The sequence below is a fragment of the Aythya marila genome (assembly GCF_965140915.1).
Source record: "Aythya marila genome assembly, chromosome: 18".
Classification (NCBI taxonomy): domain Eukaryota; kingdom Metazoa; phylum Chordata; class Aves; order Anseriformes; family Anatidae; genus Aythya; species Aythya marila.
The window spans coordinates 1,234,568-1,258,875 of NC_139059.1; the positions used below are offsets into that span (position 1 = coordinate 1,234,568).

Here is a 24,308-nt window from a genome sequence, read left to right on the forward strand (position 1 = left end):
GCCTTTTAGTATGGAACTTTTTTATCGACCCCTTGGCTTCTGAATAAATAAATAAGAAAGAAATGATAAATAAAGAGATGGATATATGCAGCCCCCGCCTGCCCCTCCCTGCCCAGCTCCAAGGGGGGCACCCCTGGGGGGGGGCACCTGGGGGGGGGGATGGGGCACCCCTGGGGGGGGGATGGGGCACCCAGAGGGGGATGGGGGCACCCAGAGGGGGATGGGGGGACCCAAAAAGGGGGTTGGGACACCCAATGGGGGGGCTGGGGGCACCCAAAGGGAAGGGATGGGGGGAGGATGGGGGCACCCTAAGGTGGGGGGGGGATGGGGGCACCCAGAGGGGGATGGGGGTACACAAAAGGGGGGTTTGGGGGGTGGATGGGGGCAGCCAGGGGGAGATGGGGGTACCCAATGGAGGGGGTGGGGGAAATGGGGGCACCCAGGGGAGATATGGGGGGCATCCAAAGGTGGGGGGGGGATGGGGGCACCCAGAGGGGGATGGGGGTACACAAAAGGGGGGTTGGGGGGTGGATGAGGCACCCGGGGGGGGAGAAATGGGGGTACCTAGGGGGACATGGGGGCACCCAGGGGGAGATGGGGGGCACCCAAGGGAGATATGGGGGGCACCCAAAGGGGGGAGGGAGATGGGGGCACCCAGAGGGGGGGTTGGGGGCACCAGGGGGGGGGCTGGGGGCACCCAAAAGGGGGGGATGGGGGTGGATGGGGGCACCCGGGGCAGGGGATGGGGGTACCTAGGGGGATATGGGGGCACCCAGGGGGAGATGGGGGCACCCAAAGGTGGGGGGGGGGGAAATGGGGGCACCCAAAGGGGGTCTGGGGGCACCCGGGGGGGGCTGGGGGCACCCAAAGGTGGGGCTGGGGGCAGGATGGGGGCACCCAGGGGGGGCTGGGGGACGCAGGAGCCCTGGGGGGGGGCAGGATGGGGGGAGGGGCGCGGTGGGACCCGGCCAGGCCCCCCCCAGCCCCGCCCCTCCCCCCCCTCCAGCGGGGGGCGGTGGGGGAGGGGCGGCGGGGGCCGCAGGGAGCCGGGCCCGCAGCGCTCCCCGCCCCACGTGGGGGCAGACGGACAGGCAGCGGCCGCCCGCCATTGGCCGCGCCGCAGCCAATCAGAGGGGAGCAGAGGGCAGCGCCCGGCGCCCATTGGCTGGCGGGGAGCCCTTTTGTTCTCGCCACCCGGGCGCGGTTAACCCCTGCGCTGCCGGCAGGAAATGAATGGGCCGTGAATGGAGGGGGGGGGGCAATGAATGGGGGGGGGCAATGAATGGGGAGCGGGGGGGTGGGGGGGGCAGGAGGGAGGCATGGGGGGGGCAGGGGGATTGCGGGGGGCAATGGGGGGGCACCAGGTGGTGCGGGGGGACACGGGGGGGGCACAGAGGGGGTGGGTAAATGAGGGGGGGGCAATGAATGGGGGGGGGTTGGGGGCGGGGGGGCACCAAATGGTGCAGGGGGGGCACAGAGGGGGTGGATAAATGGGGGGGGCAATGAATGAGGGGGGGGTTGCACGCTGGGGGGGCTCATGGGGGGGGCGGAGGGCAACGGGTGGAGCGGGGGGGGCACAAGAGGGGCACAAAGGGGGTGAGGGGGGGGTCCTTGGGGTGGGGGGGGGGCCCCAGGGGGTGACCCGGGGTTGGGAGGGGGTCCGGGGGGGGGGGGGCGCTGAGCTGGGGCTGAGCCAAGGCGCGGTGCTGCGGAGCGGCGCTGCCCCCTCGCGGCCGGCCTGGGGGGGGGTTGGGGGGGGCGGACAGACGGACGGACAGACAGCTGGGGAGGGGGCTGGAGGCGGGGGTGGGGAGGGGCAGGGAGGACAAAAGGCCGGGGGGGGGCTGCAGGGACAGCCGGACAGACAGACGGACAGCTGGGTGGAGGGGAGGCAGGACGGACAGACGGACGGATGTGGGGAGGGGGGGGCGGACAGGTGGCTGCCGAGGTGGGGGGAGGACGGACAGACGTAGGGACAGATGGACGGACGGATGCGGGGGGCAGCTGGACGGACAGACGGCTGCGGGGAAGGCCGGACAGATGGACGGGCAGATTGGGCACGAGGGGACGGGTGGACGGACAGATGGACACCGGGGGGGGGGGGCGGACAAACGGGCAGCTCGAGGGGTGGGGGAGCAGCGGGGCCGGACAGACGGACGGACAGCAGCCCCCACCAGCAGCACGGCCTGGCCCGGGGCAGCCCAATTAACTGGGTAATTAGCAGGGAAGGGATTGGGGGCAAATCAAGAGCCCCCCAGCAGCAAACCCTCACCATTGGGGGGGGCTCATGAATGAACTTGGCAGCAGTTCACCCCCCCAACCGAGGCAGCCACCCCCCACCTCAACCCCCACCCTATTTTAACCTCCCCCAGGACCCTTTCACCCACCCCATTTTTATTTATTTTTTTTTAAAATCCAACCCCCTCGAAGCCCCCCCATCACAGCACTCCGAGGCACGGGGGGGAGTTTTACTGCAGCGCTTTTTTTTTCTTTTTATTTTCCTTACACAATGACGTGTTGTCGGGCGTTACAATTTTTCTCAACTTTCGGATGACTTACAAATTTTGGTTTCCTACTGTCATGTGAGAGAGAGAGAAACATTAAGGCAACGTACAAAAAAAAAAATCTTACATAAATTAAACAATGCATAAATTTACAGGTGTAAATGCAAAGTTTCAGCAACTCAAAGTTGAGTAACTTCAGCCCCGTGATGGTTACTGGGAGACGGGGAGGGGAGGAGGATGCGGACTGGTTCATAAGGCTCGGATGCAGATATGTTTCCCGACCTTGCTAGAACGGCAGCAACAGAAGTGGGTTCTTGGATGGACTCCTACCAGCCTCTACACGAAATCTGGAATACTCCGCACTGGGTGGACTGGAAGCCTGGCTCCCAATACCCTGTACACATCTGTCCGCCCGCGGTGCCGCTGTCAGTATGGCAGGAGCTGCGCGAGGCTCCCCCCGAGGCGCCCGCCCCCAGGCTGGAGCAGATCTGTACAGGGTATTATTGCGCTAAGGTGGACACCGAGGGAACAGAGAACTTGGCTACAAGGATCAAATCGGGTGGCAGCTCGGCCAGCCAGTGCCAAACACTGGTCTAACATCAGGTACAGACTTTCCAAGGGCAAGTTTTCTTTTGAAAAGAAGGCTTATTCCAGTTTTATGAGGCTAGCATGAGGTGTATAGATTTGCCTGGGCAAACATATACTAGTGAGACAACTCATGCAGCAGATGCGGCGCACCTGCTAGCAGTCCGTTTAGAAGCATTTACGGTGGACGATGGATGGGCCGGACTCGTCGTATTCCTGCTTGCTGATCCACATCTGCTGGAAGGTCGATAGCGAGGCCAGGATGGAGCCGCCGATCCAGACCGAGTACTTGCGCTCCGGCGGGGCGATGATCTGCAGGGGGAGAGCCGTCAGAGCCGCCCGGCCTTCCCCTCCTGCTCCTCCCACCCCCAGCCCCGAGCTCCCCCTGCCGTGGGGAGGGGACAGGGGCACCACCTTGCTGAGTTCCTTACCTTGATCTTCATCGTGCTGGGCGCCAGGGCTGTGATCTCCTTCTGCATCCTGTCGGCGATGCCGGGGTACATGGTGGTGCCGCCGGACAGCACCGTGTTGGCGTACAGGTCCTTCCTGATGTCCACGTCACACTTCATGATGGAGTTGAAGGTGGTCTCGTGGATGCCGCAGGACTCCATGCCTAGGGAGGAGGAGTCGGGGGCAGGTCAGCACCCACGCAGCGTATTATCACAGCCACACCAGCCCCACAACTCCCCCCACAGCACGGCGAGTCCCCACCACAGTGGCACAGCATCTGCAGGGCTGCTCCAACCCCTACCTACCCAGGAAGGATGGCTGGAAGAGGGCTTCTGGACACCTGAACCGCTCGTTGCCAATGGTGATCACCTGCCCGTCGGGCAGCTCGTAGCTCTTCTCCAGGGAGGAGGAAGAGGCAGCGGTGGCCATCTCCTGCTCGAAGTCCAGGGCGACGTAGCACAGCTTCTCCTTGATGTCACGGACGATTTCCCTCTCGGCCGTGGTGGTGAAGCTGTAGCCTCTCTCTGTCAGGATCTTCATGAGGTAGTCTGTCAGGTCGCGGCCAGCCAAGTCCAGGCGCAGGATGGCGTGGGGCAGAGCGTAGCCCTCGTAGATGGGCACGGTGTGGGTGACACCGTCCCCGGAGTCCATAACAATACCGGTGGTACGGCCGGAGGCGTACAGGGACAGCACGGCCTGGATGGCCACGTACATGGCCGGGGTGTTGAAGGTCTCAAACATGATCTGGGAGGCAGGGAGAGAAGAGATTTCGGATTAATGCCAGGTTGAGGAGCCAGGCCGGTCACACCCGTGTTAGAACACACATGCTGACATGCAAAAAAAAAAACTGGTGTGTGAAGGAAAAAGCAAAGAAAGCAGGCAGAAAACACAAACGAAAGAAACCTGAGACGTCAGGGAAGAAATGCCAGGAGTACAGAACCCTGAAAATGGTGGGAGAAAAAAAAAATAAACTCAGGTTTAAGATGCCAAAACAACAAAAAGAGGGCCAGCGGAGGTGAGAGATGGCTGGGGAGTGGAGGGGGGGGGGTGGGTTACCTGCGTCATCTTCTCGCGGTTGGCCTTGGGGTTGAGGGGCGCCTCGGTGAGCAGCACCGGGTGCTCCTCGGGGGCCACGCGCAGCTCGTTGTAGAAGGTGTGGTGCCAGATCTTCTCCATGTCGTCCCAGTTGGTGACGATGCCGTGCTCGATGGGGTACTTCAGGGTCAGGATGCCGCGCTTGCTCTGCGCCTCGTCGCCCACGTAGCTGTCCTTCTGCCCCATGCCCACCATCACGCCCTGCGGGGGGGGGGGACACAAAACGGGCTCAGCACCCCGATGACCCCCCCACGACCCCCGGGACCCCCCCCACGACCCCCAGGACCCCCCCCACGACCCCCCTACGACCCCCCCTCGCCTACCTGGTGCCGGGGGCGGCCGACGATGGACGGGAACACGGCGCGGGGGGCGTCGTCCCCGGCGAAGCCGGCCTTGCACATGCCGGAGCCGTTGTCGATGACGAGCGCGGCGATTTCCTCCTCCATGGCGGGGGCTGCGGGCGGGGCGGCGCCGTTAACACCGGGACCCCCCCCCGCCCAAACACACACACCGGGAGCCCCCTCCCCCCCCGCCCTCCGCGTTCGAATCTCCCGCTCCGTGACGTCACCCCCTTCCGCAGCCAATCAGCGCCGCGCCCCTCCGCCCCCCCCAACCCAACGGCGGGCTCCGCTGGGCGAGACCATTCCCCCCGCGGGGGGGGGTTGGGTTCCCGCTGCCCCCCGTTCTCCCGCCCGGTTTCTCCCCCTCGCTCCCCGCAGGGTCCCGCAGCGGAGGAGCCCCGAGGAGGGGGCGGCGAGGCCCGGCAGGCCTCGGGAGGGGGTCGGGGCCGTACCTGCGGGGTTGCTGCTGGCGGAGCTGGGGAGTGCGGTGCCGCCTGGTCCGCTGCCGCCGGCCGAGTGAGACCGCCCGGCTGCCAGCCCCGCGCTTTTATACCCAGGGGGCGGAGGCCCCGCCCCCCCGGCCGAGAACATCGCCATATATGGAGATCTTTCCGAAACACGCGCTCCCATTGGCTGGCGCCAGCCCGGCCACGTGGGGAGCCTGGCGGGGCTGCCCCCGCCCCGCGGAACCCCGGAACCTGCATGGGGGCATAATTTGGGGGGGGGGGGGGGCGGCGACCCCGGCCCGGCCGCGGCGACCCCGGCGGCTCCGGGCAGGGGGGGGGCGACCGGGACCGGGAGCGGGACCGGGACCTGGGGGGGGCCACGGCGGTGCCAGGCCCCGGGGCTGCTCCTGCAGGGCTGGGGGCAACGGGCACCGGCTGGGGGGCGGCCCTGGGGGGGGGCGACCCCTGCGGGACACCCCCTATGGGGGCACCCATAGGGCGTGGGGGCGGCTTATGGGGCAGCCAGAGCGTATAGGGACACCCACACCCCGTGGGGACACCCTATGGGGGCACACACAGTGTATAGGGACACACACCCCCCCCATGGGGACACCCGGTTATAGGGGCACCCGGTTATAGGGGCAGCCTGGGGGGGCACCCGCGCCCTATAGGGACACCCACACAGCCTATAGGGACACCCACCCCCTGTGGGAACACCCACACCCTATGGGCACCCCCTGTGGGGACAGCCTGACACTCTGTGTGGACACCCTATAGGGACACCCGCACCCTATAGGGACAGCCTGGAGGGACACCCTATGGGGACACCCTATGGGGACACCCTGTGGGGGGCACTGAGACTCTATGGGGACACCCACACCCTATAGTGACACCCTACAGGGGCACCCACACCCTGTGGGGACACTATGGGGACACCGACACCCTATGGGGACACCCCCACCCTGTAGGGACACCCCCACCCTATAGGCACACCCCCACCCCATTCACCCCACAGCCAGCCCCATTCACCCCCCGACTCTACCCAGGCCTGGCCGTGCCGTCCCCCCCCCATGTCTGGCACTGTCACACCCCAAGGCCTGGTCCTGCCCCCCCCCGGCACCACCACCTGGGGACGGTGCCACCCATGGGTGCCCGAGCCCCCTGCGCTGTGCTGGGGGTGCCGGGGGTTGGGGGCACCATGGGGGGCTGGGGGGGGCCCCATGGGTGGTGCTGAGCCCCCCCGGGCCCCATGGGTGGTGCTGAGCCCCCCCAGCCCGTGCCAAGCCCTACAGATGGGTGCTGGGGCGCAGAGCAGGGCTGGCACCCTGGTGACCCCCAGAGGGGCTGGGATTTGTGGGATTTGGGATTTTTTTTTTTGGGGGGGGGGGTCGTGTCCCCAAGGCCGGCAGCAGGGACAGCGGGACGGTGTCCCCGGGGGGGGCTGCGGGGGTCTCGTGTCCTTGTCGTGGGGGTGTCGGGGCTGGGGGGGGGGGGGGGGGCGCTGGGTGCGCAGAGGGCCCGTGGGTGCCGGGGGGGGGCCGCGCCCTGCCCCGTGGGGCTGGCGGCACCCACGGGGCACCCACGGGGCACCCAAGGGCGCTGCCTTCGTGCCCAAAGAAGGAGCTGCTGCCGGGCACCCGGGGCGTGAACGGGGCGGGGGGGGGGGAAGGTTAAGGGTGTGGGGGGGGGGGCCGCGCCCCGCACCGAAACCGCCCCCGCGGGGACCTTCGCCCGGGGAGGGGGGGGGCAAAGGGAGGAGGAGGAGGAGGAGGAGGAAGGCGTTGTGCGCGCCGTGCGCCTTCCTCCTCCTCCTCCTCCTCTTTTTCCTCCTCCCTTTTTTCCCCCCCCCCAGCCCCGGGCGAAGGTCCCCGCGGTGGTGATGCGGTGCCCCCCCCCCCCCCCCCAGCCTGTGCGCCAGGCTCTGTCGCCGTGGTGACAGCGCCAGCCCCCCCCCCGTTGTCACGGTGACGGCGGGGTGTTGCGCAAGATGTCGCCCCCCCCCCCTTTCCCATTTTTCCCCCACCCCCACCCCCATCCGCAGCCCCCACCCCCGGGGTGCCCGTGGGGCAGGACCCCCCCCCCACCCCATGGGAGCGATATTTTGGGGAGGGGGCCCCCCTGTGTGCAAACGCAGCTCCGGGATCCTGCGCCGAGCACCCACGGGGAGCCAGCAGCACCCTGGGGTGCCCCCCCCCGGAGCCCCCAACCCCACAGGACCCTGCCCCATTTCCCCCCACCCCCCCCCCCCAGCCCGAAAGCCAACCCGGCTCCGTTTCGGTGGGGGTCAGTTACAGCGCGCCGGGCAGCTCGGGTAACCCAAGGCAGCGGCTGGGGGCCGCCAGCCTGGCCCCCCCCCCCTCCTCTATATCCCCCCCCCACACCCTGCCATGAAAAAATCATGAGGCAAACAATCCCCGGGACCTATTTTCGGGAACAATAACTCGCCGCCGCGCTGACACCGGAGCTGGGGGGCGGGGGGGGGAAGAAGGAGGCCGCGGCGGCGCGGTGCCGGTGCGCAGCCGATGCTGGGTGCTGGGGACCCGGTGTCCCGGCCTGAAGGGTGCTGAGCCCGTCCCCTGGTCCCTTGGGTGGCAGCAGGGGGGTCCCCATGCCCTGTCCCCTCTTGTCCCCCCATGGGGAGCCCAAGCGGACCCCCCCCAGCACCGCAGGGCCCCGTGCACCGCGTGCTGCAGGGGGTCCCCGTGCGCCCCCCAGCCCCGTCCCATCACAACCAAGGGGCTGCGTGACCCCTACAGCCGGGAGGGATTTGGGGCCGCAGGACAGATGGAGGCCGAGGGCCCCAAAGCAGGATAAAAGGTTTAACCTAATCAAAATGCCTTGGCTAATTGTAAGGCGCTTAGGGGCTGGCTGGGAGGCGGCGCGGCTGGAGGTGACCCGCTGCTGAATCAGAGAGCCCGGTAACCTTAGCCCGCGGGGAACGGATCCGCCGGCCCGCTCCCGGATCGGGTTCCCACCCAACTTTTCCACCCTCGGCACCGCAGCCGGACAGCGGGGCCGTGGTGCTGGAGGGGCCGCGCACCCCAAGGAACCGGCCGGGGGCTGCTGGGGCGCCCGCTGCCGCTCCCCTCGGGGCTGGAAGCGAAAGCCCCGCGCTCTAGGTTCCCCCGGCCTCGGCGATCTGGCCGGGTTTTGTAATCCTACCTGCGCCTAATTCGACGCCCCGCGGCCCCCAGCCCACCCCCGGCCCCCCCCCTTCCCCGCCGTGCCGTGCCGTGCCGTGCCGAGCCGCGGGGCCAGTGCGGCGGCGGCAGCCGGCAGCGCAGACGTCCCCGCCGCGACGCCCGGGGAGCCCCCGGCAGCCCCCCGGGGCCGCCCCCCCACCAGAAGATGCCAACGAATGGGATCCACCAGGTCCTGAAGATCCAGTTCGGGCTGATCAACTGCGAGAGCCGCTACCTGACAGCCGAGAGCTTCGGCTACAAGGTGAACGCCTCGGCCCCCAGCCTGAAGCGCAAGCAGATATGGACGCTGGAGCAGGACGAAGCCGACAGCTCCGTCGTCTTCCTCAAGAGCCACCTGGGCCGGTACCTGGGGGCCGACAAGGACGGCAAGGTGCGCTGCGAGGCCGAGCAGCCGGGCCGCGATGAGCGCTTCAGCATCATCACGCAGTCGGACGGGCGCTGGGCGCTGCAGTCGGAGCCTCACCGGCGTTTTTTCGGGGGCCGGGAGGACCGGCTGTCCTGCTTCGCCCCCAGCGTCACCGAGGGCGAGCTCTGGACCGTGCACCTGGCCATGCACCCCCAGGCCAACCTGCTGAGCGTCAGCCGCCGCCGCTACGCCCACCTGAGCGCCCACGAGGACGAGATCGCCACCGACAGCAACCTGCCCTGGGGGGTGGACGCCCTCATCACCCTCTGCTTCCAGGACAAGAAGTACAGCCTGCGCACCGCCGACGAGCGCTACCTGCGCTGCGACGGCACGCTGGTGCCCGAGCCCGGCGCCCGCACCGGCTACACCCTGGAGTTCAAGGCGGGCAAGCTGGCCTTCAAGGACTGCGACGGCAAGTACCTGGCGCCCACGGGGCCCACCGGCACCCTCAAGTCCGGCCGCAGCTCCAAGCCGGGCAAAGACGAACTCTTCGACCTGGAGGAGAGCCACCCCCAGGTGGTTTTCACGGCGGCCAACGGCAGATTCGTCTCCATCCGGCAGGGTAAGCGCTGCCCCGGCCTCGGCACGGTGGGGTAGGGTTCCCCCTCACCCTAGGATCGGCTCAGCCAAAAGCACCCCCAAGCCCTGTAGGGACGTCCCTGCTGCGGGAGGAGACCCTACAAAAACATCCCCATGGCGCTGCCCCTGCCTGGGGACGCCCCGCAGCTGCTGGTGAGGGTCCGGCTGCTCCCACCCCGGGGACACGACGGACCCGTGGCTGTCGGGGGGCGCAGGGCCCTGCCTGGGGGGGACACCGTGCCCATTGGGGGGGGGCTCAGCGATGGGGTTGTGCAGGGCTTGGTGTGCACACGCGTGTTTCATGCAGCTCATGCGTGTGCAGCGCCGAGTGTCCGTGTGCTTAGGGGTGCACGGCTCTGCGCAGCCAAAACCTGTGTGCACGTACCCAGCCCCGCAGCCCGTGTGTGCACGCTCAGGGCTCTTTGCACGCGTGTGCATGTGTGCAAATTCATGTTTGTGTGTGCACAGCTCTGCAGCACGGCACGCTCCACGTGCAGGGGGGGGCTCTGCGCAGCGCTCTGGGGGCGCACCCACACCCCACGGTGAGGCACGGCCCCGAGCTGCTGCGGGTGCCCATCCCTGGAGGTGCCCAGGGCCAGGCTGAGAGGATTTGGGGCAGCCCAACCCAGTGGGATAGGAACAACTTTCAGCTCCCTCCCACCCCAAACCATTCTCTGAGGGATTTGCACCCACAGCCCCGTGCGTGCCCCCCGGCCGTACACATCCCCACGCAGACCTGGGACACCGGGGACGTGGGATGGGACCGGGACCCCCGGGGGTCCCCAGGGGTGGCCGCGCTGTGGCCCTGGCTGCCCCCTGTCCCCGCGGCACCGGGAGCGCCTGCCCCGTGCCAAGCGGCTTAGGGCCGGGTGACGGTGGTGGGGGGCCATAAATAGGGGCCGTGCGCCGCGGCGCCAACCAGATGGACACAGCCCCAAGCTGATTAACCAGCCCAATTAGCACGATTGTTCGCAGAGGGATTTACCCTGGGAGGGGCGGGGGGAAGGCAGCCGGGGATCATCCACGCACGTGGCCACCGTTTGGGGAGTTGGGGGGGGCCGGAGGGGGGGGTCCCGGCCCCACACCGAGAGCTGCCCCCACCCGCAGGCGTCAACGTCTCGGCGAACCAGGACGAGGAGCTGAACCACGAGACCTTCCAGCTGCAGATCGACCGCGACACCAACAAGTGCAGCCTGCACACCAACGCCGGCAGCTACTGGACCCTGGTGGCCCACGGGGGCATCCAGGCCGTGGCCACCGAAGTGTGAGTGGGGGCCGGGTGGCGGTGAAGGGGTTATGGGGGGGAGGAAGGGGGTCGGGGCCACCCCTGCTGATGCTCTCGCCCCGCTGCCAGCGGTGCCAACACCATGTTCGACATAGAGTGGCGCGGGCGGCGCGTGGCCCTGCGCGCCAGCAACGGGCGCTACGTCTGCACCAAGAGGAACGGGCAGCTGGCGGCCGTCAGCGATGCCGTGGGTGAGTGCCGGTTTATTTTTTGGGGAGGGCACGGTGGGAGCTGGGGGCCCCCACCCCGCTGACGCCAGCCCCGCGCAGGGGAGGACGAGGAGTTCACCCTGAAGCTGATCAACCGGCCCATGCTGGTGCTGCGGGGCGAGCACGGCTTCGTCTGCTACCACCGCGGCTCCAACCTGCTCGACTCCAACCGCTCCGTCTACGACGTCTTCCACGTGGGCTTCAGCGACGGCGCCTACCAGATCCGAGGTGGGTGGCGGGTCCTGGAGGGGGTGGGGGGACACAGGGTGGGCAGGGGGGCTGCTGATGGCTCGGATGGACCCCGGTGACGGTCCCCGGGGGCTCTCCGCAGGCCAGGGGGGCAAGTTCTGGTACGTGGCGAGCAGCGGGGCGGTTTGCAGCGACGGGGACCTCTCCGAGGATTTCTTCTTCGAGTTTCGGGAGCGCGGGCGCGTGGCCATCAAAGGGAAGAACGGGCGCTACCTGCGGGGGGACCCGGCCGGCACCCTGCGTGCCGACAGCGAGTCGGTGCTGCGGGCCACGCTCTGGGAGTACTGAGCCACCGGGCGCTGGGGACGGGGTGGCCGGGGCACTGGCACCGTGGGGGCCCCAAACCCACCCTGCTCCTGGGGATGGGGTGGTTGGGAAGAGCCGGGCAGGCTGAGGGTGGTGGCAGAGCCGGCGGTGGCATCGTCTGTGGCAGCTGTGTCCCCAACCCCCCTGTACTCGTGGCATTAAAATGTGTCTGGATTGCACCAGGGCCAGGTCTCCTCCTTCGCCTCCCACAGCAAGGGCGCAGCGGGTCGGGATCCTGCCTCTGCCCCGTCCCAGTGACCCTATAACCAGGGGACTGCTGCCCCAGGGGAGCCCCAGTACCCCCATAAAGGGCTGATCCTGCCCTGGCTGCAGTGTGCAGGGACCCGGGGTTGCTGCAGGTGGTGGCAGAGGGGTACAGGGACACCACGCGGGCAGCTGGGGATGGAGCCGAGCAGACCCACACCAACGGGACTGGGATTTGGGGTGCCGAGGGGCTGCAGGGCTCTGCAGAGCTGCCCCCTAAGCGCCCCCAGGTGCCGTGGGGCGCACAGGAGGAGGGGGCCACAGGGTGGCGAGGGGATGGAAAGGAAGAGACGGGATTCTGGCTGAGCGGCACGATCGTTTTCATGGCAGACGACAGAGTTACAGACAGCGGAGCACGCAGGGGACGGCCTGGGCCAAACCCCGCTGCTCCACCACAGAGATACGAGATCATTTCTAGAAACAGAACTGGGGGGGGGGGGAGCGGAACAACCCCCAAAATCCCCCTCTCCCCTGCCCAGCAGAAAACAGGGGGGGGGGCTCCCCCTCCCCCGGGGCACCCTGCTTGTCCTGCTCCTGGAAGGCGAGGCGGCGCAGGGTGGGGGGCACAGCCCCCGGCACGGCACCGCAGCCACCGGGAGAGCGCTAAAACTACCACGGCTAGAACGACCCCACGAGAGACAGCACGGCCCCGGGGCTGCCGGGGGGGGGTGAAGGGGGTGGGATGTGGGGGGGGGGGGGCGGCAGGGCCGGGCCGGGCCAGCCCAGAAGCCCCCTGCTCTGCCGCCGGGTGCCCCCCCCCTCCCCGCCTCCCCGGTGGGGGAACCGCGCCGCAGCCCCGCGCCCTCGGCGCTGCCCAAAACACGACCACGAAACACGCACACACACAACCCGCCCGGCACCGCTGCCGTTGCCCCAATTTGGGGGTCCCCTCTTGTCCCCCGGGGGGGGGTCCGGGGTGCTTTGGGTGCCCCCGCTGCTCACAGCAGAACCAGGCTGGGGTTGCGCAGCTGCCTGTAGACCTGCAGGAGCTTCTCCGCCGTCACCGCGCTCTCCTCGCCCAGGGGCAGCCGGTTGCGCAGGGACTGAGCCTCCTTCAGCAGCATCTGCGAGGGAAACGGGGAGGTTGGGGGGGCGTGAAAAGCCTCGGGGGGGGTGGAAAAATGAGGCACGGGGAAGGGAAGGAGGTTTTGTGGCTCACCTCGTGGTTGGCCTGGATCTGGCGCAGGTACTGCATGCGGAGGTCGGGGGGGGCCGAGCCCTGCGCCGCCTGCTCCAGCACCAGCGCCTGCGGGGAGAGGGGTTCTGCTGGGGGGGGGCAGCTCCGGGAACAAAGAGCCCGGGGCAGGAGGGAGCTCCCCCCAACCCGGCCACGGCACGGCCATGCAGATGGGACAACCCACGGGGCGGATGGCACGACCCCACAGGTGCCACCCGGGGATTTGGGGCACCGACACCACGGCTTGGGAAGGGAGCGGGGTCCAAAAGGGTCCCGATCCTCAGCCCGGCATGACACCGGGCTCATCTGCCACACGGTGGTGCCAGAGAAAACGTCCCCAGGCACCCAGCTGGGCCCCGAGGGTTTGGCCCCAAGGCATCGGCTTTGCCTGGGGACCCCGGGGCTGTGTCTGGGGGGAGCTGGGGGGCACGGGGGGAGCGGCACGGCCCCGCAGCTCGGGGTACCTGGATGCGCCGGATGACGGCGTGGTGCATCCTGCACATGTCGGCCAGCGACGGGCTCTCCATGAAGATCTCCACCGCCTGGATGGGGCCCGCTGGGCTCAGGTCATTCATGGCCACCTGGGGGAGAAACAAATCCTCGCTGGGCACAGCAGTGTCAGGGGAGGGGGCAGCTCCGGGACTCCACAGGCAATAGGGCTGGGACAGCGAGAGCGGGCTGGGCCCCGAGCAGCAGCTGCCATTCCTCCCATCCCTGCTCTCTGCACGCCCCTCATTTGCTCTCCAGACCTGCACAAGCAAACGCAGCAGCAGCCAGAGACGCTGCCAGCCCTGCTGAGAGCATCAGAGACCTTGCTCGGCCCCTCCGAGGGGTGCTCGCCCGGCTCCAGTGCCCGTTGGGCTCCAGCTGAGCCCTTGGGTGTTCCCGGAACCCTGCTGGGACCAGCGCTGGACATGGGCACGAGGACGACCCGATGTCTGTGCCCCGATGGGACGCGGGCAGCCACCCCGGGCAGGTTTAATCCAGCAGGCTTAGCCCGAGCAGAATTAATGCTGTCGCTGATCACGCTGGCAGTGTTAGTGCTCTCGAGTGTGAATCAGCCTGAGCCAGGGCACTGCCGGCACGCATGGGCCCCTTGCCGGAGGGCTGTCCGGCCGTGGCAGAGCACTGGGTAGCAGTCAGAGCTTTTCCTTTACACTTTGAGGCAGATTTTTGCATTAGAGGGAGGGGAAAATTGCAACAGATCAGGATTACGCCCAGAATCCATGCTCTCCCCTCGCTTTGCAGGCACAGCGCAGCACAGCAGCACAAAGGAGCTTTGGGGAAGGGTTGGGGAAAAGGGGGGAGCAGCAGCACAGCCCTTCCAGCCCGGCACGCGGCGCACCCACGGGATGCCAGCCAGCCCGGGGCATCACCCCGCTCCCCCACGAGGAGCCAGGGGCTGTGGGATGGGCCCCGGGGTGTTTCTCTGCAGGGCTAACCCCGTCCTTGCCTCTCGGACAAGCAGCTGCACCTCGCCTCCGTCCGGAGCCGCGCCGCGCACCGCCGCCACCTCCCCGCTGCTCAGAGCCTCGGCCCCGGCGTTCTCAGCCAGCAGCCAGCGCAGCATGGCACAGCTCAGCGGGACATCTGGGGACAGAAGGAGAGAAAGCCGAGCTTGTTACGCCTCTGCTCGCCCTCCCTGGGGCTCAGCAGCCGGGCTGAAGCCGGAGCCACGCGGGCAGCGGGGAGCGGCGAGCGCCTGGTGCAGCCCGCGCCTGCAGCTGCTGCCACGCCGGGGGCTTGGGGACCCCAAAAACAGCTCCCCCCCACTGCCAAGCTCGGCCATGCAGCTGCCACCACGGCCACGTTTCAGCCCAGGAGCTGCCACGTGCTCCCACAGCCAGCGAAGGGGCTGGGGACCCCCCCCTGTGCCATCCTGGAAGGCGAGCGCACCTCCCCGGCACCCACCCCGGCAGCTCCCTGCAGGCGGCACCCACCTGAGCTGGAGGTTTTCAGCGCGGCTTTCAGCAGCTCCGAGGACACCCTGATGGAGGCTGCCGAGGGGGGCAGGCTCCCCTCTCCCCCCGCTTTCGGCTCCCCGGGCTCAGTCTGCTCCCCGGAGGCTTTCAGAAAGGTCTCCACGGGGTCTGGGGGCGCGGGGAGCGCAGCCGCCGGCGGGGAGGCGCCCGGCCCGGGGGGGCTGCTCTCGAAACGCAGGCACTGGAGCATGTCAATGGTGCATTCGCTGAGGGGCAGGCAGATCCCCTCTCTGTCCGGGGACAGGATGGGCGAGTCGTCGGGGAGGAGGTCGTCCAGGGCCTCGGAGGAGTCGGAGCCGCTGCCCAGGATGTCCCGCAAACTGTAGTAGAGGGCACAGGAGATGGTCAGGGGCAGGTCCAGCTTGGTGTCCGCGGCAGAGCCCAGGGGCAGCGTCAGCTCCCTCTTGTTCCCCGGGAGGAGCTGGTCGATGGGGAAGGTGAAGGTGGTGGCTGAATCCGCGGACTCCTCCTCTAAGGCACAGGGGCTGGCCAGGAGCTGAACGCACAGGGTCCAGCCCTGCTCCAGGCTGTACTCGCTGCAGTTCTCCAGCAGGCAGGAGATGGTTACGGTATCTCGGAGCAGGAGGCAGCTCCAGTTGGCAGTGACAGTGCAAGCTATGGGCTTCTGGCCTTCTTGGCTGGACAGCAAAGCCGCGCTCACGTTCATCACCTGGTTCAGGCTGGCCAGAGCTCGGTTCTTCTGGTCCACCGCCTTCTTCAGGAAGGAAACTCTGCAAGGGACAACGCGCCAGGGCTGAGACGGCGAGAGGGATGGAGGCTGGGGCACCCCCAAACACCCACAGCACCCCAGCGGACCCCGACGTGGTGCTGTGGCCGGTGAAACCCCAAAAACAGCCCTCGGGTGGCAGCCCCCAGCGATGGGAAGCGTCGGGGCAGCGCGCGGCGGGCGACAGATCCCGCTCAGAGCTTCGGGAATCCCCCTGCAAAGAGGGGGGGGGCCTCGTCTGCGCCTCCTCCCCGCGCACAGATGGCCGCAGAGGTCTGAGGCACGCGTCTGCCCTGCCTGCGACTGCGGGCTTGGCAGGAGCCGCGGGACGTCTGGGCCGCTGGCACCCTGCCTCTCCCACCTTCTGGCGCCGAGGCTGTAAACACCAGCCCGCCCGCGGCAGCACCGAGCTGCCGGCGCCGAGAGCAACGAGGGCAGCAGGCAGGGCTCTGCCAAACTGTTCGCACTCTCCCCAGGCTGGGGGCTTCCCCAGGCAGCCTCCTGCAGGAAGCGCCCAGGGAGAGGTAAACGTCGGAGCTGTTTCCCGCAGGGGATGTGGCGAGCAACTCCCCCGAGCCAGGAGCCGATGGCCAAAAACCCAGCGGGGCGCCCGGGGAGGGGCTCGGGATGCGTCAGCAGGAGGGCACAGCCCTGCCCTGTACCTCTCCGAGGTGTTGCCTATCCCGGACAGCAGCTGCTTGATCCTCCGGCCGATTTCGGCGGGCGTCAGCTCCACGTCAGCGTCCTCGGGGCTGCACAGGTCGCAGGTCATGAGGCGGCCTTTGGCGGACAGGGCCAGCAGCTCTGATTCCCCTGCGGGACAGAGGCGGGCACGGGTCAGGGGCTGAGGGGACACGATGGAGAAGGGATGGGGACCACGAGAGTGCCCACAAAACGCACGGCTCCAGGGGCAGGGGCTGCCTCCTGCCTGCCCCGTCCCCACCACGCTGCCCGGGGCCCAGCCGTGCTTCCAGCACCACCCCAAGCGCTCGCCCGTGGAAGCTGCAGGAGGAGCTGGGTGCTCGGGGCACACTGCCACGCAGGTTCCCGGTGGCAGAGCTCTGCGAGATGCCTGCCAAATCCTCACTGCTCGCCTGTCCTGGCCCTGCTCGCTCCTCGTGCTGCCCGAGGGACTCGCTGTGCTCGGAGGAGAAGGACGAGGCGAGCACCACGCTTCGCTCCGTGCACAGACCGTGGTTGGGCACCGTGCACTGCCTGCGCCCCGGGGTGGCACCAGGAGGAGCACCGCCTGCAGGCTCTGAGCTGCTGCGCCTGCAGCACCTTTGGGTGTCCCCACGCTCCCCTCTGTGCAGGGACCCGACGGGGACAGCCAGGGCCTCACAGAAACCCTCACAGGTTGGCGGCCTCCTGCAGCACCACGGCAGCGCAGAGCCTCACGTGAGACAAACCACGACCAGGCAGGGAGGAGAGGCTGCTTTGAGCACGCAGAAACCACTTCCAAAAACCATGGGAATCGACAAAAACGGGCGGACAGAGCCCAACTTGGCCCACGACGAGGGCAGCTCCCCGGCCCCGTCCCACCCCCAGCCCCGCCGCGCTCCCCACCGTGCCGGCGGTACCTTCGGACGCCCGAGACGACAAGGAAAGGGCCACGACGCTACAGATACTTAAACTGGCCGGAGACAGGACGGGAGGCAGGACGCCGCCGGGGCTCTCGGCGTCCTCGGGGTCGGAGGAGTCGCCCACCCAGTCCAGGTCGACGGCGGAGATGTCCGAGTGCGTGCTGTAGTACATGCGGCTGCCGCTGCCGCAGGCGGCGCAGAGGATGGGGCCGCGCAAGGAATACTCCCTGAGCTCCGGCACCGTGGCCTCCTGGCGCTGGTCGGCCTTGACGGCCACCATCTTGCCATAGTGGCCCACGGCCACCACGCAGTCACAGCCAGCGGCGCCGAAGAGGGGCTCGTCCTCGGCCTCTTCTTCATCCTCCTCCTCCTCCTCCTCCTCGTCGTCCTCCGCCGCCCTGCGCTCCGTTCTCAGGGCGCCGATGAAGACGATGGGCTCCTCCAGGTGGTGGAGGATCTTCACCGGGGGGTCTGGGCTCGAAACGTCGTGGCAGCCGTCGGCGGGAGGCGAGGAGCTGAGGGCTTTGAGGGGCACGGAGCAGAGCTGGCCGTCCGGGAAGCCGCAGAGGATCATCGGCGACTCCAGCATGGCCGCGTCGATCCCGAAGAGCAAGCTGAAGAGGGGCTCTTCCAGCACAAAGCCCCCCGAGCACCACGGCCCCTCTCCGGAGCCCGCCGTGCCCGGGGAGGAGGCGCAGCACAGCACGGGCAGGAAGCGTGACGGAGTGCCGTCCTCCGGGGCTGCGGGCGGGGGGCCGGGGCAGAAGCCCACCTCGCTGACCTGCCGGTAGCGGGGGCTCTCCTGCTCGGGGCGCGGCAGCTCGTGCAGCTTCATCCACCACTTGCCGTGGGCTTGGGAGAGGGTGACGACGAAGGCGTTGAGCAGGGTGAACATGCAGAGGCTGGAGTCCGGGAAGATGCAGGCATCCGAATCGACGGGGAAGACGCCCGAAGGGCAGTCGCTTTCTTGGCTGTCGCCCTCCGTCTGCTCCGACAACCTTTGGGCCAGCAGGCAGAGGCGTTGAGCCAAGGCACGGGGAGAAGCCAGAGCCACTCTTGGCCGCCTTTCGCCCCGGTCCTTGGAAGGAGCTCCCCACAGCGCGGATTTTAGCGTCTGCTGTGAGGGCAGCAGCCCGGAGGGAGCCGGGGGGCACAGCCCCAAACAGCCCCAAATTGTGCCCGGAGGGGCTCGGGGCTGCCCCGTGGTGCTCTCCTCACCTGCTCTGCTGCTCCAGGGCCACGCAGTAGATCCCGCTGTGGGCGCAGAGGATGTAGAGCTGCCGGGGCTGGGGCAGCAGCTCCACGTGCCACACCTGGTCCGGGCACCGGTACACCGCCTGCGGGGGGGAGCAGAGGGGAGGTCACCGCCTGCAGGGCCCCCCCGGGTGCCCACGGGGCCGTGTTTCCTCCTGGGCAGCCCCAAAATGACCTCAAATTAAAGCAGGGATCCCCTGCTTGTGTAATCGTGGGTGATTTCCAGGAATTTTTCGCCTGCCACAAGGTGCTGGGGGGCTGCACGCGGGGACAGGGCACGGCTCGCTCTCCCCGAGGGGAAGGGAAACAGAAACGCGGAGCCTGAGCAGCTCCCCGGGGAAGGAGCACGGTGTAGGAGGCAAACCCCGATCCTACCGCGGCGGCTTTCTTAGAAATGACAATGAGAAGGGATTAAAAAAGAAAAAAAAAAAAAAAAAAGAAAAAAGCAGCTGCGCAGAACTCAGCACCGCGGGGTGCCGGGGGGAGAGGAGCGAGGGGCGTCAGCAAGGAGGAAATGCCCCCAGATTAATGAATAATAAATAAATTTATCATTAAATTAATAAATTATTATTAAATTAAATAAATAAGTTAATAAGTAAATAAATTAATGAATCTCCAGCCAGGGGGAGCGCAGACAGCGGCACCCCCGTACCCCCGGAAGAGCCTCGGTGCGGGGTAAGCAGGGCCCAGGGGCTCCAAAAAATTCATTTACACCCCATAAAAGCCGGGTTTAGGGTGCAGAAACCCCGGTGAGGATCCCCTGGGGGGGGCAGAAGCGCAGGGGGAGCCTCCTGGTCCCCGGTGGTGGTGGTGGGGGGGGGGGGGGGGGGGGGCAGCCTGACCTTGAGCACCTTCCCCTCCTGGTCGTAGACGTAGACGAACTCGGTGCCGTTGGAGAGGTAGATCTCGTTGTCGTGGCACAGCACGCGGGGTTTGCCCGCCACCAGCCCCCCCACCGGGCAGCAGAAGCCGGCCAGGTAATCCACCCGCGGGCACACGTGCGCCATGGTGCCGACACCACCACCACGGCCGGCCTGGGGCGCGGGGACGGCGCTCAGGGGGGGGGGGCTGGTGGGGATACATCCCCCCCCCCCCTCCCACCCCGGGGACACGGTGACCCCGAGCTCCATCCCTCATGGCCCCCCCCCCAGCCCCAAATCCCCCCTACGGCAGCCCTAAGTCGCCCCAGCCCATCCGCATCCCCCCCAAATCCCACTAACAGCAACCCCAAGCCCCTGCCCCAAATCCCCCCCCCAGCTCCCTCCCATCACAGCACGGCCCCCCCACACCCCAAATGCCCCCTTGCCAGCCCCCGCCACCCCGCAGCCCCCCCAAGCCCTAAATACCCCCACCCCACCCTCACCTTGCACCCTCCCAGCCCCAAATCCCCCCTACATTATCCCTGAACCACCCCAATCCTCATCCCCCAGACCCACCCCCCCAGCCCCAACCCCCCCATCTCCCCCATTACAGTACGGCCCCCCCACCCCAAATCCCCCCATGCCAGCCCCATCTTCCCCCCCCCATCCTCACCCCGCAGCCCCCAGCCCCAAATCCCCCCAGACCCCCCCCATCGCAGCACGGCCCCCCCAGCCCCAAATCTCCCCCACCCCATCACCCCCTGCCCCCTCATCCTCCAGCCCCCCCCACCCCCAAATTCTCCCCTCCCCATCTCCCCTTGACCCCCCCACCATCCAGCCCCCAGCCCCAAATCCCTCTCAGACCCCCCCCATCACAGCTCAGCCCCCCCCCAAACCCACCCCAACTCCAAATCCCCCCTCCCCATCTCCCCCTGCCCCCCCCAGCCCCAAATCCCTCCCATACCCCCTCCACATCCCCCTATCACCCCCAAATCCCCACCATCACCCCCCCACCCCCAAATACCCCCCATCACCCCCCCCGTCCCCAGACCCCCCCCACGGCCCCCAAATCCCCCCCATCCCCCCCCCACCCCCCAAATCACCCCCCTATCCCCAGACCCCCCCATCACCCCCCCACGCCCCCCAGACCCCCCCATCATCCCCCCCATCCCCCAAATCCCCCCCATCACCCCCCCATTACCCCCAGTCCCCCCCCATTACCCCCCCACCCCCATATCCCCCCCCATTCCCCCCCCCACCCCCAGTCTCCCCCACCCCCAGACTCCCCCACATCCCCCAGACCCCCCCCAAACCCCCTCCCCAGACCCCCCCCCCATCCCCAAATCCCCTCCCAGACCCCCCCCACCCCCAATTTCCCCCCCCCCACCTCGTCCCCCCCCCGCCCCCCGGGCGCCTCCCGGCGGGGCTGCGGGTACCGGGCGGGGGGCGCGGGCAGCTCCGCTTTACGGCTGCGCGGCGCCCGCCGCAATGGGCGGGGAGTTTGCGACAGCGGCCGTAAAGCGACGACGAGGGGGGGGGTCACCAAGGGGGGGGGGCACTATGGGGGGTGGGGGGGGGTCGGGGACAGGCGCAGGGAGCCGGGACACGGGGCTGGAGGCAGTGGGTTTATTAAGGGGGGGGGGGTTGAGAGCCCCCCCCAAACCGCGAACAGGGAAATGGAGCCCCCCCGGTGCCCCCCCCACAAGCAACCGGGGGTCGGGGCCCCCCCAACCGGGCTCCGACCCCCCCCCAGCATCCCAGTGCCCCCCCATGTGTCCCACCCAGCACCCCCAGTACCCCCAGTGCCCCCCCCAGTACCCCAGTGCCCCCCCCACGTATCCCCCCCAATACCCCAGTACCCCCCCAATACCTCGGTGCCCCCCCCGTGCCCCCCCCCAGCACCCTGGGGACACCCCAGTGCCCCCTGGTGCCCCCCCCAGTATCCCAGTTCCCCCCCCCAGCCCCTTGGTGCCCTCCCCGCACCCCCCCCAGCACCCTGGGGACACCCCGGTGCCCCCCCAGCACCCCGGTGTCCCTCCCCCAAACAGGCCCTGACCCCCCCCTGCACCTCGGTGACCCCCCCATGTATCCCACCCAACACCCCAGTGCCCCCCCCTGCACCTCGGTGCCCCCCCAGCACTCTGGGGACACCCAGTGCCCCCCCCAGTGCTCCCCCAATACCTTGGTGCCCCCCCATGTGCCGCCCCCATCACCCCAGTGCCACCCCAGTGCCCCCCCCAGTATCCCAGTTCCCCCCCAGCACCCTGGGGACACCCCAGTGCCCCTGGTGCCCCCCCTGCACCTCGGTGCCCCCCCACGTGCCCCCCCCATCACCCCAATAGCACCCCAGTGCCTCCCAGTCCCCCCCCCAGCCCCCCAATCCCCCCTCCAGCCCCTCACGGACACCCCGTTTCCCCCCCCTACCCCTCAACCAAACCCTGGCCCCCCTCGTGTGCCCCCCGGGCGTTATTTGGGGTCGAGCCTTGCCCCCCCCTCCTCCTCCTCCTCCTCGGGGCCCCCCCCGTGCCCGCTGCAGCTGCTCCACGAAGGCCTCCACCTCCCCAAAACGCCCCGACAGCCGCCCCAGCCGCTCCTTCAGGGCGCTCAGCTCCCCGTACAGCCCGTCCAGCGCCCCCGACAGCGCCCGGATCCTGTTGGGGGGGTCGCTTAGAAGGACTGCGAGACCCCATAGCCCCCCCGGGGGGGTTTTGTGCCCCCCTTTTTGGCCCCTCACCGGCCGTAGTCGGGCAGCACGCTGTGGTGGTCCCGCAGCAGGAGGTTGCGCAGCTGCGAGGTGATGGCGAACCTCCAGTTGTCCAGGATCACCGTCAGGTTGGCGCAGCCCTTGGTGCCCGCTGCGGGGAGGGCGGCGCTGCCGGACGGACCCCCAAAAAAGCCGACCCCGAAAGCTTTGGGGTCTGGGGGAAGGGTTGCGCTCAACTCAACCCCATGGGTTTGAAGCCCAGGCGGGCGGGGGGCTCGGGGTTACCGTCGGTTCGCTCGTCCCACGCCGCCGGGCGCCGCTTCGGCTTCGTGGCGCAGCTCAGGGCTGCCAGGAGCAGCAGGGGGAGAAGTCGCGACATGGGGCTGTGTCGGGACAGGGCGAGGAGGATCCTATAGGGGCGAGCAGCCCCCGTCCTACAGCCTGGTGGGGGTCCCGGAGCACAGTGGGGGCCCATCCCCGCTGCAGCTCCCGGTCTGGGACGTCCCCAAAAGCCCCAAACCCTTGTGGACAGGGCAGACCCCACAGGGGAACAATCCCAGGATTTATAGGATCACGGCCACCCCGCAATTCCCCCACCCCAAGCTGGGCCCCGCAGCTCCCAGTCCATCCCAGTAACACCGCAGACACTCCAGCCCCGCTCCCGCTGCCAGCCCCGCGTCCCAACACCCCCCGGGATGAGGGCGGAGGCGTCGCACCCCAAAACCCAAAACCCAAACCCAAACCCCAAACCCACCACGTGGCCCCCGCAGCACGAGGGGCTGCTCGGCCGCCCCCATACCTGCAACCGGGACCCCGCTGGGGGAAACCAGGCGGCCGCTGGGCTCGGCGAGCTCTGGCCGTGCGCGGCTCCGGCCCCCCCCTTTTTTTTTAGGATTGGGGCTGGCGCGGGGCCCGGCGCTGATTGCAAACAGGCGGCCCCAGCACGGCGCTGAGCTTGGGGGGGGGGGGGGTTCAGGTGCTTTTTTTTTCTTTTTTTTCATTTTTTTTTTCTTTTTTCATTTTTTTTTTCTTTTTTCAGGTGTTTTTTACTTTTTTTTTTTTTTCATTTTTTCAGGTGCTTTTTTTTTTGCTTTTTTTTATTCCACGTCGCTCGCGGCCCCCCCCCATCCCGCCCCGCTTCAGTCCAGGCACCGCCGCAGCCCCCGCCACCGAGAAAGCCAGGGGGGAAAGCAAATCGCCGCAGCCCCACAGCGGGGCCGAGCCTTATGGGGGGGGGGGGGGGCTCAGCAGAGCCCGCAGGCAGCAGCGAGGGGCTGGGGGGGGGGCTCCGGGGGTCCCCACCACGCCGCCCCCCCCCCCCGGCTCACGGCTGGGGGTGACTCCCTCGGGGGGGTGGCACAGGGGGGTGCTGCTACGGGTGCTCCCAGGAACTGGGCTGAGGTCCCAAATTCCCAGCTGGGGGGCATTGTGAGGGGGGGGCCAGGCGCACAGGGGGCTGTTTGCACCCCCCCAGCACGGCTTTGCCCCCCCAGGAGGGGATGAACACCCCTGGGGGCTCACCCCAGAGCCCTTGGTGGTGGTGTTTGGGGGGGGGAAAATCACCCGTGCTGCCTCCCCCAGGAGGATCCCAGCGCAGGGAGTGATGCCAAGGGGGGAACGGGCACGTGCCCCCCCCCCGGGGGGCTGCTCGCAGGCACACGCTGGCCCTTAGGGGAGCCCCATGGTGGCAGCAGGGAGCTGCAGGGGTGCAAAGGTGGGGGGAGGGAAGGTGTCACCCCCCCCCGTCACCTCTGCAGCCTGGGGGACACCTCGGGCAGGGGGGGTGGGTGGGGAGGGGGGGCCCTGGTGCAGCCCCGAGCCCCCCAGGGACACCAGGAGCAGGCCAAAGCCGTGCTGGGGACAGCGGAGAGCGTGGCCCCGCGGGGTGAAGGTTCCTAAAAGGAGCCCCACGGGGACGGGGCTGCCCCAAAAAAGCGAGGGGGGAGCAGGAGCAGAGCCCCCCCCTGCCCCTGGCTGGCTCCTGACCCCCGGGGGGGTGCGGGAAGCAAGGGGGGGGGGGGAGGCTGAAGAGGGGACGAGCACCGCTGCTGCTGCTGCTGCTGCTGCCGGGGGGCTGGCTCCGTGCTGGAGGCTGTGGG

At 68.5% G+C, this 24,308-nt stretch overlaps 3 protein-coding genes across 9 annotated transcripts; 1 reads left to right on the plus strand and 2 right to left on the minus strand.

Annotated features, from left to right (window-relative positions):
• Nucleotides 1-2,461: 2,461 nt before the first annotated feature.
• On the minus strand, nt 2,462-5,491 carry ACTG1 (actin gamma 1). The gene is made up of 6 exons (XM_082775128.1): nt 5,428-5,491; nt 4,958-5,088; nt 4,596-4,835; nt 3,845-4,283; nt 3,521-3,702; nt 2,462-3,401 (listed from the first exon to the last, which is right to left on the minus strand). The coding sequence occupies exons 2-6, from the start codon at nt 5,078-5,080 to the stop codon at nt 3,258-3,260; spliced, it is 1,128 nt and encodes a 375-aa protein (XP_082631254.1). The 5' UTR covers nt 5,081-5,088; nt 5,428-5,491; the 3' UTR covers nt 2,462-3,257.
• A 3,178-nt stretch (nt 5,492-8,669) lies between these two features.
• On the plus strand, nt 8,670-11,640 carry FSCN2 (fascin actin-bundling protein 2, retinal; the record flags this gene model as incomplete). The annotated part of the gene is made up of 5 exons (XM_082775028.1): nt 8,670-9,592; nt 10,717-10,873; nt 10,964-11,085; nt 11,164-11,331; nt 11,435-11,640. Exons 1-5 carry the CDS (start codon nt 8,770-8,772, stop codon nt 11,638-11,640), a joined length of 1,476 nt encoding a protein of 491 aa, XP_082631154.1. The 5' UTR covers nt 8,670-8,769.
• A 591-nt stretch (nt 11,641-12,231) lies between these two features.
• Nucleotides 12,232-24,307, minus strand: FAAP100 (FA core complex associated protein 100). 7 transcript variants are annotated; one of them, XM_082774629.1, is made up of 13 exons: nt 23,009-24,307; nt 22,495-22,554; nt 22,240-22,360; nt 22,063-22,156; nt 19,488-19,679; nt 18,610-18,728; nt 17,389-18,389; nt 16,471-16,621; nt 15,040-15,812; nt 14,553-14,689; nt 13,564-13,680; nt 13,082-13,168; nt 12,232-12,986 (listed from the first exon to the last, which is right to left on the minus strand). In XM_082774629.1, the coding sequence occupies exons 1-13, from the start codon at nt 23,208-23,210 to the stop codon at nt 12,861-12,863; spliced, it is 3,180 nt and encodes a 1,059-aa protein (XP_082630755.1). In that variant the 5' UTR covers nt 23,211-24,307; the 3' UTR covers nt 12,232-12,860. The 7 variants fall into 7 exon arrangements, 6 of the variants coding, with proteins under 6 accessions (XP_082630755.1, XP_082630754.1, XP_082630757.1 ...); XM_082774628.1 differs by having other exon boundaries at nt 22,495-22,650; XM_082774631.1 differs by having other exon boundaries at nt 22,495-22,592; nt 23,009-23,075.
• Between the last annotated feature and the right edge of the window lies 1 nt (nt 24,308).